The sequence below is a fragment of the Mchenga conophoros genome, linkage group LG5 (assembly GCF_057382185.1).
Source record: "Mchenga conophoros isolate Kocher_MC1m ecotype Shallow Benthic linkage group LG5, M_conophoros_male_GT1.1, whole genome shotgun sequence".
Lineage (NCBI taxonomy): Eukaryota > Metazoa > Chordata > Actinopteri > Cichliformes > Cichlidae > Mchenga > Mchenga conophoros.
This window is the reverse complement of record NC_140530.1, coordinates 31,787,880-31,799,945: the sequence shown is the minus strand read 5'-3', so window position 1 is coordinate 31,799,945 and position 12,066 is coordinate 31,787,880. Positions and strand designations below refer to the sequence as shown.

Below are 12,066 nucleotides of genomic sequence, written 5' to 3'. Positions count from 1 at the left end.
TGAGACTAACATATGCTGTGCCAGTTGATGTCATGCTGGCAGTTTTGTCTCATTATTCCTGGTACAGACACCTGTTGGAGCAGCCTAGATGACTTGAGAAGAAGTCGCTAGAATACTGCCTCTCAAGCGGGAAAAATGGGGGTTAAAGAGGGGACAGTGGTAGTTCCCTGACCAGCAGTTTTTGATGGATAATATTGGAAAGACCCTTGAAGGCATACCTACATTCCCACAGCCATCCTGACTGACTCAAACTATGCTATGGTATCCATTTATGCAAATCCCAGAGACATGACATCAAAATATGGTGTATATTATGAATATATATGGATATATCATATATTATCAAAACTTAGTTTTTTTTCTTTATGTCAAACGCAGTTGATAATTCCATATTTTATGTCTTCGTAATGATGAGCAGTTTGAGGACAAAGGGTACAGTTGTTATTTTGGTGTGTTTGTTTTTATTTTGTTTTTTTGCACATGAGACAATCACAGTTTTGCTGTCGACCACTTTCAGTTATTGTCTAATGGATGGTCTTTTAAACAAGCATTCTCAGTAGCCTTGATCATGTGACATGATATTTTTCATGCTTTTTTTTTGTTTGTTTAAATACAGTATGCACTGATTTGTTTTTCCTTTTCTCCTATGTTAACAGGCACTTAATTTAATGGTGGCAAAATTAATTATGCAGTGTGCATGACTTTTTTTTTTTTCCTTTTTTTTTAACAAGTCGATTTATCATCATAGTTTATTCTCTCAAAGCTATTGTTCCTTCTATGAATATTATGTAACCCTAGGTTTCCACTTAGGACTGTGAACATGAGAATGTAATGTATTATTTTATACATGTATGTATGTGTACATAATACTAGTTATTAAATTCAATGTTCTAATAATCCATTTGCTGACAGGTTTGACGGATGAGCTGCAGTAGCTTTGAAAACATTAAGCTTATTTGTTTTAGGTTTCTGTTGTCCCACAGCTATTCTCAAAATCTTATGTTCCTTCAAGTAGCAAGATAACATTTTTCTTGATAATGGGGTGTTATTTTCTTAGAATTGAAAGACGGCACTCCCAACAGCTGCCTGGCCTCAGCAAGCTGTGCTCTTTCCAAATAAGAGCTATTGTTATTCTTTAGGTTTGCAAGCAAAAATGCCCCCGTTAAAAGAATGTCCTGTCCCATCAGTTTTGATCTAATGAGTTGTTCTTAAAGTCTTCTAGATTATTGCACTTTGAAGTTGTTCATCTGTGATTGTTTCTGAGTGGTATTTACTCAGTATTATTCGAAAATTACACTTAGCTGCCAGTGTATTAGATAAACCTAGCAAAAATGAACTCATTCAAATAGTGTTATTTTGCCGTTTGCGTACCATTTTAATGAATTTAAAGTGTTTTTATTTAAATTTTATTAGCAACTGACTCAACTGTGCAGTCATTTTGTTGGGTGTAGTTAAATGTGTTTGTGCTCTATACCAATGTGAATAGAAACATTGCTTGTATACAGTCAAATTGACTTCCCCATAGTGATTATACAGTTGAGTAAATACCTTACCAAAGTTTTCTTTTTTTTTTTTTTAAACCGAACAAGTCTAATGAATAAGGATTATCCTAACTGCATGAGTTTTTAGTTAGGTGCTCTAAATAAACTGGCAGCTGAGTGTATGTCATGTTCATATTTTTCTAGACCCTTTTTTTTTTTTTTTTTTTTTTTTTTTGCATATAGTTGACCAACACACGTTTGAGAAATGGAGTATTCAAAGGTAATGAGTCGAGGCACAGAAAAAAATCACAAAGTAAAAAGTTCATCTACCATGCGCATTGTAATGTAGCTTGATGCTGTGTCTTCCATGTAATGTCAGAATATCTAATTTATGTGTCATCAGTAACTTCTCAAAAATGCATTGATTAATATTTTCCAAGAACTTCACCTCCTTGCTGGTACGTGCAGACATGAATTGTATTTTGTTTCCACTTTCTTCTACCTGCACATTCCTATAAATTCCTTTGAATAACATCAACTGTTATTGGCCCCTCTGTATTTTTTTTTCTATTTTTTCCACATTTCTTTTTTTCGGTGGTGGCACATTTGTGTGTCGATGTTCCCAGACCGTTGGTCAAAGTCAATTTCATGCCCCTCTTAAGCGATACAAAAATTTAAATGAAAACTCACTGCGATAAGTTATCCTAATGAAGCTACATATCTGGGAGGCCGAAATCAATTCAGTGTTCAATACTTTTCACCAACGCAGCCTAAAATAATGTGCATTTGTTTTGTTTTCTGAAATGCCCTTTATGACTTTATACCAAAGTTTAGCAGTAACTGCTCTGGCAATATCCAATGCTGCTTTTTGTTTTTTACCTTGTTTCCTGTACATTCTGTAAAGCATGTCTAAAAAGCCTTTTTGTTACATAGCCATTATTCAAACATTAAACGTGAATTCTGATCATGTCTTTTGAATCTTTGTCTCCCTCTTTACTTAAAGTGGATTTTCTTTCTTAAGCTGTTGTTAAACATTTTCCAAAAAATCTTCGGATGCTCTCTGAAATGTAAATAAAAGCAACACACTGATTTGCACATCCCTTAAACTGCATCTTCAATTTAATGCAACATCTCAAATGTAGTGTTGATTTTGGAGGAATTCTTTCATATGTTAGCAGATTGGACAAATTGGTCCATAACTTACTGACAATTTTTGATGTGAAACAAAAGAACCCTGGGATTTTGCCTTGTACATAAATAATAATGAAGACGGAAAGAGTCAGGATCAGTCTGTACAAAAAAATCATACATTCATACTGAATGGCTGTGACTTTAGAACACTAAAGTGGGACTGCATTAAATCACACTTTTAATAACAAAGACCACTACACAGGCTCAGGAACAAATTCAAATGGAACATCACATGATGACAAAATTTCATTTAAATGACTTTGTACATGGCATGGCTGTTAATGCCAGGCGGACTGGTCTGAGTATAAGTAGAAACTACAGATCCACTAAGATTTTCCTGCACAAACACGTGGTACTCGCAAGGTGTGTGTCAGTGAGCATGAATACCCAAAAGTTATTTACAGAGACCCAGGTTAAAGTGCTACCTTTATGGAAGTCTAATCAACTACATTTTCTCAACTGCCATGGTGATGCTACCACGGCCGAATTAGAATAACCAATTAAAAGTAAATGCAGAAACATTTTGACCAAGGCAAAACAAACAAGCAAGCAGAGAACGCAAAATCAACAGAGAAATGCACTACCCAAATCCCTCCCAGGTCACTTTCTCCTGGAGTATGATACTGTGGATGAATGATAACAGTGATAATGTTAGCTGCTACTCCTTCATGCCATCTTGTACGACAAGGCAGTTGATTTTATTCAATTTTGCTTTTTATCAGTTCATATTTCAAAAGCCATCTGTGTGGATATGTGAGTGCAATAGTGCACATGGCATAGGCAACTTTCACATTTGTGAAGGCACCACTAATGCTAGACTGTAAGGATTTCTTTTTATTGTTCATATATTCATACTTGAATTGCACCATAGGTTGCCCTCCATATGATCCCATCCTTTTCAGGAAAGATTGCTTATTTTAGCAAGATAATATCAAAGCACTTTCAGCACCTTTACAGTGGCACAGCTCAGGTTTTAAATTGATGGACTATGAAAGGAAAAATAAAACAAAGAACCGTTAAGTAGCTGAAATCCTATATAAATTCATAATAAAGGGAAAATGATTCAAAATGTAACTGCCATGGCAACTAATAATACTAATAAACTAATCAAATAATACTATAAATGAAAAATAAATAAAATGAAAAATAAATAACTTCAACTTCATTTTTTTTTTTACATTGTCTGTGAGAGGAGATGATTGTTTTTTTAATCTACATTTAATATAGTGTTCAGGACTCTTTTGGAAATGGTTTATGTGAATTCATAATAATATGTGACATTGATTGTGATTTTTTTTTAATCTGACCCCATCAATTTAATTTTCAATGAAAACCACTTCAAGTAGTAGTTTCTACTGGTTGTTATGGTATTTTTCCTTACTCTGACAGTAGGCAACTTGGAAGAAAAATCTAATTATGTGCTAGAAGGATTTAATTTTGGTTACAAATAACTACAGCACAGCTGTCTTAGAAACGACATGATTTCTGGGCACACCATGGAACGATTTAGAAGGCCACGACATCTATAATCTGGATTTAGTCATGTCAAGCCAACACAAAGCCAGCTAATATGGGATTTTAAAAATGTTAGTTTGTCATAAGGCCTGACTTCAAGAAAAAGGCCTCTTTTTTTGTCCCCACCCGCATATATCTAGCAAAATCCCAGGAAACAGTGGAATTAAAATGGACAGTTCTTTATCCCTTTAAAGTGTAGAGGTTGTTTGGATTTCTGCTGCGCTCCCTGGTCCTGATCAAAGATGCTGTTAATCATCTCCTAGTAGCCGGTGAATTACTCAACACAATGTCCAGGGTGGCAACTGTGTATTTAAACACAGACTTGATGGATCATATCCAGAGAACAGAAACAACTACAGATTCATAAGTGCTACTGATGGTACAGTATGTTCCCATCTTCCAGTCATCCAGTTAATGAACTCTACTGACATCCTTACATGGCAGTAACATTTCACTGTCCTACTAGTCAACTTGACATATCCATGGGAATGGATGTCTGTATGTGTGTGCCTGTATGTCTGTGTCTATATGTCAGGTTGGGTATCAGACGCCACCTCTCTGGGGACATCTCAGGACCTCTAAGGTATCTCCCCCCACCACCACTTCCCCTGCCAGTGGCAGATGCTCTCAGACATCGGTGCGTTGGTGGTTCTTTGTGTCCGGGGGTGGGCGTCCAGGTACACACCGGCTCACTCCTTGGTGGCTGCTTATCGGGGCCTGGAGCCTGGGGCTCGCTCGGGCCACTTCGGGGGTGGGGTGCCCTCAGCCTCTCGGCCTGGGGCTCGTTCACTCTGTCACAGCTGGCTGCCGGCAGAGCTCACGGGCATGTCACTGCAACCCCCCCGGCTTCTGCTCCGCGGCTGCTGAGTGACCCCTCATCTGGGGCTCTCCTCAGCTCTTTCTGGGACAGTGGCGCGGTTGCCCCTCTGTTGGTCTTCCTTGGTCTCTTGTGTTCTGAGGGCCTCTGGATGTCTGGAGTTTTGATCTCCACCATACCTGCTTCATGCCCTGGAGGACGGGGCTGTGGCCCCCCCACACCCTCTAGAAGATCATTACATGAAGGAACCTTTTAAAACAAGCGTGTTCATGCTCACAGGTGTACAGACGGGTGATCACACCCACAAACTACACCCTTTTTGGCTCCTACCTCAAAGCACACTGTGCGCTGTCGAGCTTACGTGCTGCACAATAATGTTTAATATTTAGTATTTACTGTTATATTCCCATATATCATCGTGATGTTGTTTATTATGTTGCTCTTTTTTTCTTTTGCTTGTTTTCTCTTTTTTCTTTCTCAACAGGTGATCCAGGTGATTGATATATGTATTTTTTTCTGCTTGTTTTGTTTGCTTTTGTTTTTTGCCCTTTATCACCGTTCCTCTTCCCCGCTGTTTTTCTTTCCCTCTTTCTTTCTCCCCTTTCTTTTCCCCAGTCAAATCTGTCCCGTATTTAGCAAGTGAAAATAAAATAAAATAAACAATAAAAGGTGAATCAAATAGACCATTACGGCAAGGCTGGGATGGTCCATTTGGTAAAGTAAATCCGTTGGGCATCTTTCTTCGCCTTTAGACAATAATTCTGATGGCAAAAGAGCCAAACGGGACAGGCAAAAAAAACCAACCAAACAAAAAAACTTGACACATCCAAACTGTCAAAATTTGTCACACTGTATTGAAGATGTTTTGAAGAGGTTTTCAATATGCCATGAAACAACAGCTACTCATCCCCAGAAATAATGAAACATATGCAAGCTTTAATGTACTTTTACACCTACACTAAACCACGTCTGCAACATCCTGCACTGTATTATCAACATACAGTCTATTTAAATCCAACATTTAAAGACAAAGGAGGTGTTATACTCTCTCATAGTGTATATCAAAACACCTAGTTTTATGTAAATGTATGATGCAAAACCCATGTTCTGAAGATGGAATCTGCGGGGCTGGATGTAGGTGGGAGTGCAGTTTTCTCTTGAGTAAAAGGTCAGGTTTACAGCAGCAGAGCTATTTATATGATAATAATCTAAATGACTTAAAGGATTTTTTTATACCACAAGATGTGCTGTAATACTGTTTTTGTTGCCTCTACAAGTAAATGAAATCAGTCATTTCATGTTTTTCTGATTTTTGTCAGTTCTTTGTCTACTTTGTCTACTCTCTCCTGTAGTTTGTGTTTTGTGAAAAATGCACCTAAAGGTGCTGGTGCAGAACTGTTTACATCAGTAGGTGGCGTAGTGTAGACGTTAATTTTGGAGACCAAAAATTACCTCCCCAAGCATAACTCATTCATTACGAACGCAGGGTCACAATTAGATGTAATTTATTTTGCATGCTTAATATTAGGATTACATGCTTGTGCGTTTTAATTAGTCCGATATGACACACCTATTCCACCAAATACAACAGCACGAGTCTCATTTTATATAGAAAATAAGCTGAACTTGTTCGTTTTTTCAGGATCTAAGATGACATCAGGTTACTCTAATCGTTGTTGCTCTGGTACAGTAGCCTATGTTGTTCAGTTCTCATTTTTTCTTTTTTTTTTAAATTTCCATTTTATGTTGTACCGCATCACACCAGAGGATGGAGCCAGCTTGAGAGTCTAGAAAACACTGCTGCTGTTGAGCGTAAAAGGGGAGTTTCGGAGCTTGGCAACATCTCTCTTGACGGTGCCAGGTGTGTTCAAACCTGTAGCAGACAAACGCTCGCAGATGTCTTTCAGCTCAGTCATCATGGGCTGGATCTCAAAAGCGTAAACCGCCAACCGGTAAGCGCTGCCGCCCGTCTATTTTCAGCCTACCCACAGGTATGAGGGATTTCTCATTGACGCACTAAATTTCAGCGTCTGACACTCCACGATCTATCGCCGAGTAAGTAAAAATATACTCTGTTTATATTTTTATTACTACTTCACGTTTTGAGGATCCTCTACAAGACGAAGGAAAGCGCGGATATGGTTCCAGAGAAGCAATGGAAAGCATAAAACCTTGATTATCTTCTGGTTAACCATATCGCTGCAGTCAACTCTCCTGTTTTACGCACAAAAAGCGCTCGGAATTATTGAAACCAAGGCAACTGTGCGCACACCGGAGCATAAGCCCGTGGGATGACAGAGCTCAGCGGCAAATTCACGGGTGAAGATAAGCCTCATAAATGTCAAGAAGATGAAATTCCCTGCAGGTCGCGAGAATAACTCACGAGGGTTTATTAGGCCGCATCACTTCGCGCTCATTTAACAACAAAAAGCCGAGGCGACTCCTACCAGTTAGATTGTTAGTTATTTGAAAAGGGGACAACCATGTCTAGAACACTGAAGAAGAAGAAACACTGGTCCTCTAAAGTGGTGGAGTGCGCCGTGTCATGGGGGAACCTGGGAGACTTTGGCTCCGTGGTGGAGGTCCTCGGAGGAGCAGAGCTTGGACAGTTCCCCTACCTGGGCCAAATGAAACTGGACGTGCTGGTGTGTCATGTAGGGAAGCTTCCCTACTACGGAGACGTTCTGCTGGAGGTGAACGGGACGCCTGTCAGTGGACTTACAAACCGGGACACACTGGCTGTCATTCGTCACTTTCGGGAACCGATTCGCTTAAAGACCGTCAAACCAGGTGCGTCCACTACTTTCAAACCTCATCGCTACTGCTGGTGTGCAACTCGAGTTTCTGTTTTTGTAAGATGAGCGTTTTGATAGGTTACACACACTAACCCTAACTACCCACATGCGTATGTACACCAAGTAATGCAGCACTCATTATTGATGATCATCACAACTACACAAACATTGATATAACTAGTTTTTAAATTCTTTTGGTACTTACAATATAAACATTTATTAACCACCTCAAAATAAATCAGAAAGGTAAAGAAAAAATATTAGTCTATCCCTGTCTACCCGCAGCTAAATAATTCTGCACTTCTTAAAGGACAGCCCAGACTTAGACTATAAATCTCCTACTGTCTCGGAGCATCTAAGTGGCCAATTCGACCACCACTTTCTCGGGGAGAGCAAATAGTGATAATGGTAATAATGGAATGCAGCCCAGTAGCTTCTAAGCTAAGTGCACTTACATGCATAGAAAGAAGGCCTAATTACTGCCACCCATTATTCAGGCTTATTTGCTGCCCGTTGGACAGAAGTTGGTGTGGATAACTGCTCTGTGTTTTATCCCACTGTCCCATCATTCCCCATCCAGCTTTCTAAGGATGATTGCTTCAACATCCCAACTCTTGCTTTAATGCTGGGATGGCTTGGTAATGCTGCTGTTGCTGCACTGTGGCTCTGACCCAACCTGAAGTAAAGGGTTTTCGTGACACTGGTGGGGCAGCTTTGTGGTTTTAAGTTAGAGGGAGATGACTTTACTTTGACTACATGCTGGAGCTAGAATGTCTAAACAACAACTACTAAGGCTGTTGAAAAGGTTACATCAGCAGCAGCAGCTGAGTCTCAGGACCTCAGGCCAGAATCCCTGAAGATCAGCTGTATGTGTGCACATGCAAACTTGTGGTGTGTCTGTGCGCATGTGAGTGTTTTCATCCTTAGAAGTGTTTCAGCATTTTTAAATTAATAATGTTTTATATCTTTTATAAGTAAAATATTAAAGGCAAAACTGCCTAGATCTATGAATACAGAGCCTGTTAGTGTGAATGCACATGAAGGTGTGTGTATTTCATGGCTTTACACTCTGCAGAGCTCCTTACACCATGCTCTCTGCCCCACTAACCAAGGATGATTAATAAAGGGCCTGAAGGAATGATAGAGCAAGGCCAGGAGAGAGAGACACAGTGGGAGAGAGAGGAAAGCAAAAGGAGAGAGACATGAAGGGAGACGGGGAGAAAATCGGCTCTGCCTTTGCTCCAGGCTCGACTCCCACGCAAGGCTGTTTTGGTCTTTAAAGCTCACAGGGAAGTAATAGGTGGCAAAGATGGCAAAATTCCTTGTCACATATTTCTTCACTGTCATCCTTACAAGTCTGACCTAGATGCCCATACGCTCATTCATTAACATGCTCTTCACTGTTCCTTTAGCAAAGAAGACCTCACAAAGCCCCCCGGCATCAGCATACAGATGGGATTCTTATATTGTATGGTTACGTATTATGTATCTGTGCACATCTGTGTTGTGTGTATACATTCCTATGAGGTAGCTTCATGTTTAATTCACATCTCTTACATAATTGAGTTAGCGAGTGGATTTTCTCCACTGTGATGGAGGAAATAGGCCTAGATCAGCTGTTACTAGCAAGCCCACTAAGCCACTTTAATAGTGGACAGAGTCCCTGGGACTACCAGATGTTCTACTATACTCTTCCCAGTTTCTTCTTGTGCTCTTCCTGTCTTGCCCTCTGGAGCTGATGGGCATCCTACAAAGCTGACATGTGGGGCAGAGTGAGGAGGGAAGACAGAGGTGCAAAGACAGAAATGGGAATTTGAGGAAATGATAGAGGGGAGATGCGAGAAATGATAGAGGGGAGACATACCCCTCGTCTGTGGGGGGATTTGTCTCGCTTAGCCTTTGATCGAAAAGTGAATGTGAGCTGAAAGAGTTGTAGAAACTATTTCAAGTAGTCTTCTATAGCTTGCTCTGGTGCATTATAGTATATTCTCTAGAGGCTGCCTAGAAGTCTCTTTCACATACATCCTCACATGCATAGCCTTTTGGTATTACAATAACAAAGTTCATACTATGCCTTTTCTAAGGCTTAACAACATGCCACAAGCTGGATGTGCCCATTTGGTATCTTTGATTAAGCTAGGAGATGCCTTTATTAGAAGCTTTGCGCTCAGAACAGGAATCTATTTTTGCCCGTACCCCCAGCTAAAGCGCGGAAAAGATGTCTGATGAAAAGCTTTATGATTGGCATCCCAGAATTCCCTTTCCGCTGCACAGTTATTTTCTGCTGTGCCTCCTATATGTTTGCAGCTTCAGTCACTGTGCAATCAAACATACTTGCAACCTGTAACCATTTTTGTGCAGCCGAATAGATGATGACTCTGGCATCAAATGAATAATTTCACATTGGAGTACACAGTGGAGCTAGTGCAACAAGCCTTCATTTGTCTTATAATACTAAGATTAGCTATGTGAATGTATGAAACGCATGTAAACAAGGCCTTGCTTTAAAATTGATGCACCCTGGTTCTTCTTCGTCTACGTCAGTTGGAGACGGAAAACGTAATACATATAGTCATGCAATCTAACAGTAGTCACCAAATTACAGGTTTATTTGAATGAAATGGTAATTGAGTGAAATACTCAAACATCTCTGGGGTGTGTGAATAACATTATTTTGATTTGGAAATGATATTCATTTTATCTTAATTGATTTCAATATTTTTTAATTGTTCCTCTGATAATGGGAACATATCACATCTGCAAAATAGCTTAATTCATCTGTTCCTGTAAGCTGCAGAGTTTCAGAGGCTAATTTTGTTCTTTATTGTCTTTCAATTTTGAACCCAAATTACATAATTGAGTTTGTACAAAGCTGCAGTAATTCTGCTATTGATAACACTTTGTTGCCTGCTCTTGATCACAGTTTGATTTACCTGATTCTACTCATACAGTAGCATTTTCCATTTACCTGCTGTTGATGCCAATAGAGAAAAATACACAGTGACATGAGCCCCTAAGCCCCTGTATCAAGCAGCAATAATGAGTGTGGGTTAATCACATTAATGCACCTCTCATATCAGAAAGTGCCTCTCAATGGAATCATCTTCCTGACAGGCGATGCTTTGTCGTTGCAAAGAGATTTGCAGTTGGCTGCAAAAAATGAGGGATTGAGTGAGAGTGGGAATACATCAGTCCAGAGAGCCTGGTCAAATAACTGGAGACATCTGTTCTTGCCTCAGATATGTTTCTGACAATCAGCTGAATGAAGCCAGAGAGCCACTGTGCACACCGCTCCTTTGGAACAGGACATGTAACAACGTAATTTAAGGCTGAAATAGCACTTTCTTACTGAGTTGAAACTGATTATGAGTGTTTTTATGCAGATTCAGTAAGACATCAGCTGTGTTTTTAATCTGCTTTGGCTTGGGAACTGATCTTGGTGATCTGTTATTGGATGATCAACGCTTTGGTGATTATTTCATTACTTTCTAAACTTCTATCGTGATTTTCATTGCTCCTGTTGTTTTGCTTTGTATACTTTGTGCAACCTGCTTTAGGATCTCAAATAAATACCTGACTGTATTGTTTATTGGAAATAAATATTCTTAATCACGTTGGCGTTAGTTGGCTGAAAAGAATTAATGAGGAAAAAGTTGTGCTGATACATGCAATAAACTGTAGGCACTGATGAATTTTCATTGACCTCATTAATAATTTAAAATGGAGGTAATGCAGATGATAGATTATAGAAAATGAAACCGCACAAATCTCTGCTGGACACTTATATGAGATATAAGCATAATATTGCATCAGCCAGCCTGCTGGCTCCTTCTGAATTTATTAAAAACATCACAGATCTACTATCCTCAAATGGATGGGCTTAAAGAACCTTAGCTGTGGTTTTCTATAGTATGTTTCATGTTTGTACCTAATTACTGCTGTTTTCTAAAGCAGGCTGTAATGTTTCAGTTCTTGTTTTTTCCCCTGACTTTACAGGTTTCCATGGTTTTCAGTTCTTTTAAATGAAATATAAAAATCACTCCTCTAGAGAGTCTATAAAGGTTATTATCACAGTGTATGTTTTTATTGTTGCCATATATGACTGTGTGGTAACAGCACATAGATTTTTCACTCAAAACTGAACAATGGCGACATAACTGTAACGACAACAAAAGCCGGCATAATGTTCACTTTGATTCTCATTCTGTTCTGAATTGACTTGGAAAGTCTGAAATGCTACATGGAAATACAAAGCTAAAATAGGGTT

At 39.3% G+C, this 12,066-nt stretch overlaps 1 protein-coding gene across 2 annotated transcripts in view; it reads left to right on the top strand.

The window, feature by feature from the left end:
- Positions 1-6,653: 6,653 nt before the first annotated feature.
- magi3b (membrane associated guanylate kinase, WW and PDZ domain containing 3b) overlaps positions 6,654-12,066 on the top strand; it is a 124,722-nt gene continuing 119,309 nt past the window's right edge. For both annotated transcript variants that reach the window (XM_085274912.1, XM_085274913.1), the window contains exon 1: positions 6,654-7,794. In XM_085274912.1, the coding sequence (XP_085131038.1) occupies positions 7,488-7,794 (307 nt within the window). In that variant the 5' untranslated portion in view covers positions 6,654-7,487. The remainder of the gene's footprint in view (positions 7,795-12,066) is intronic.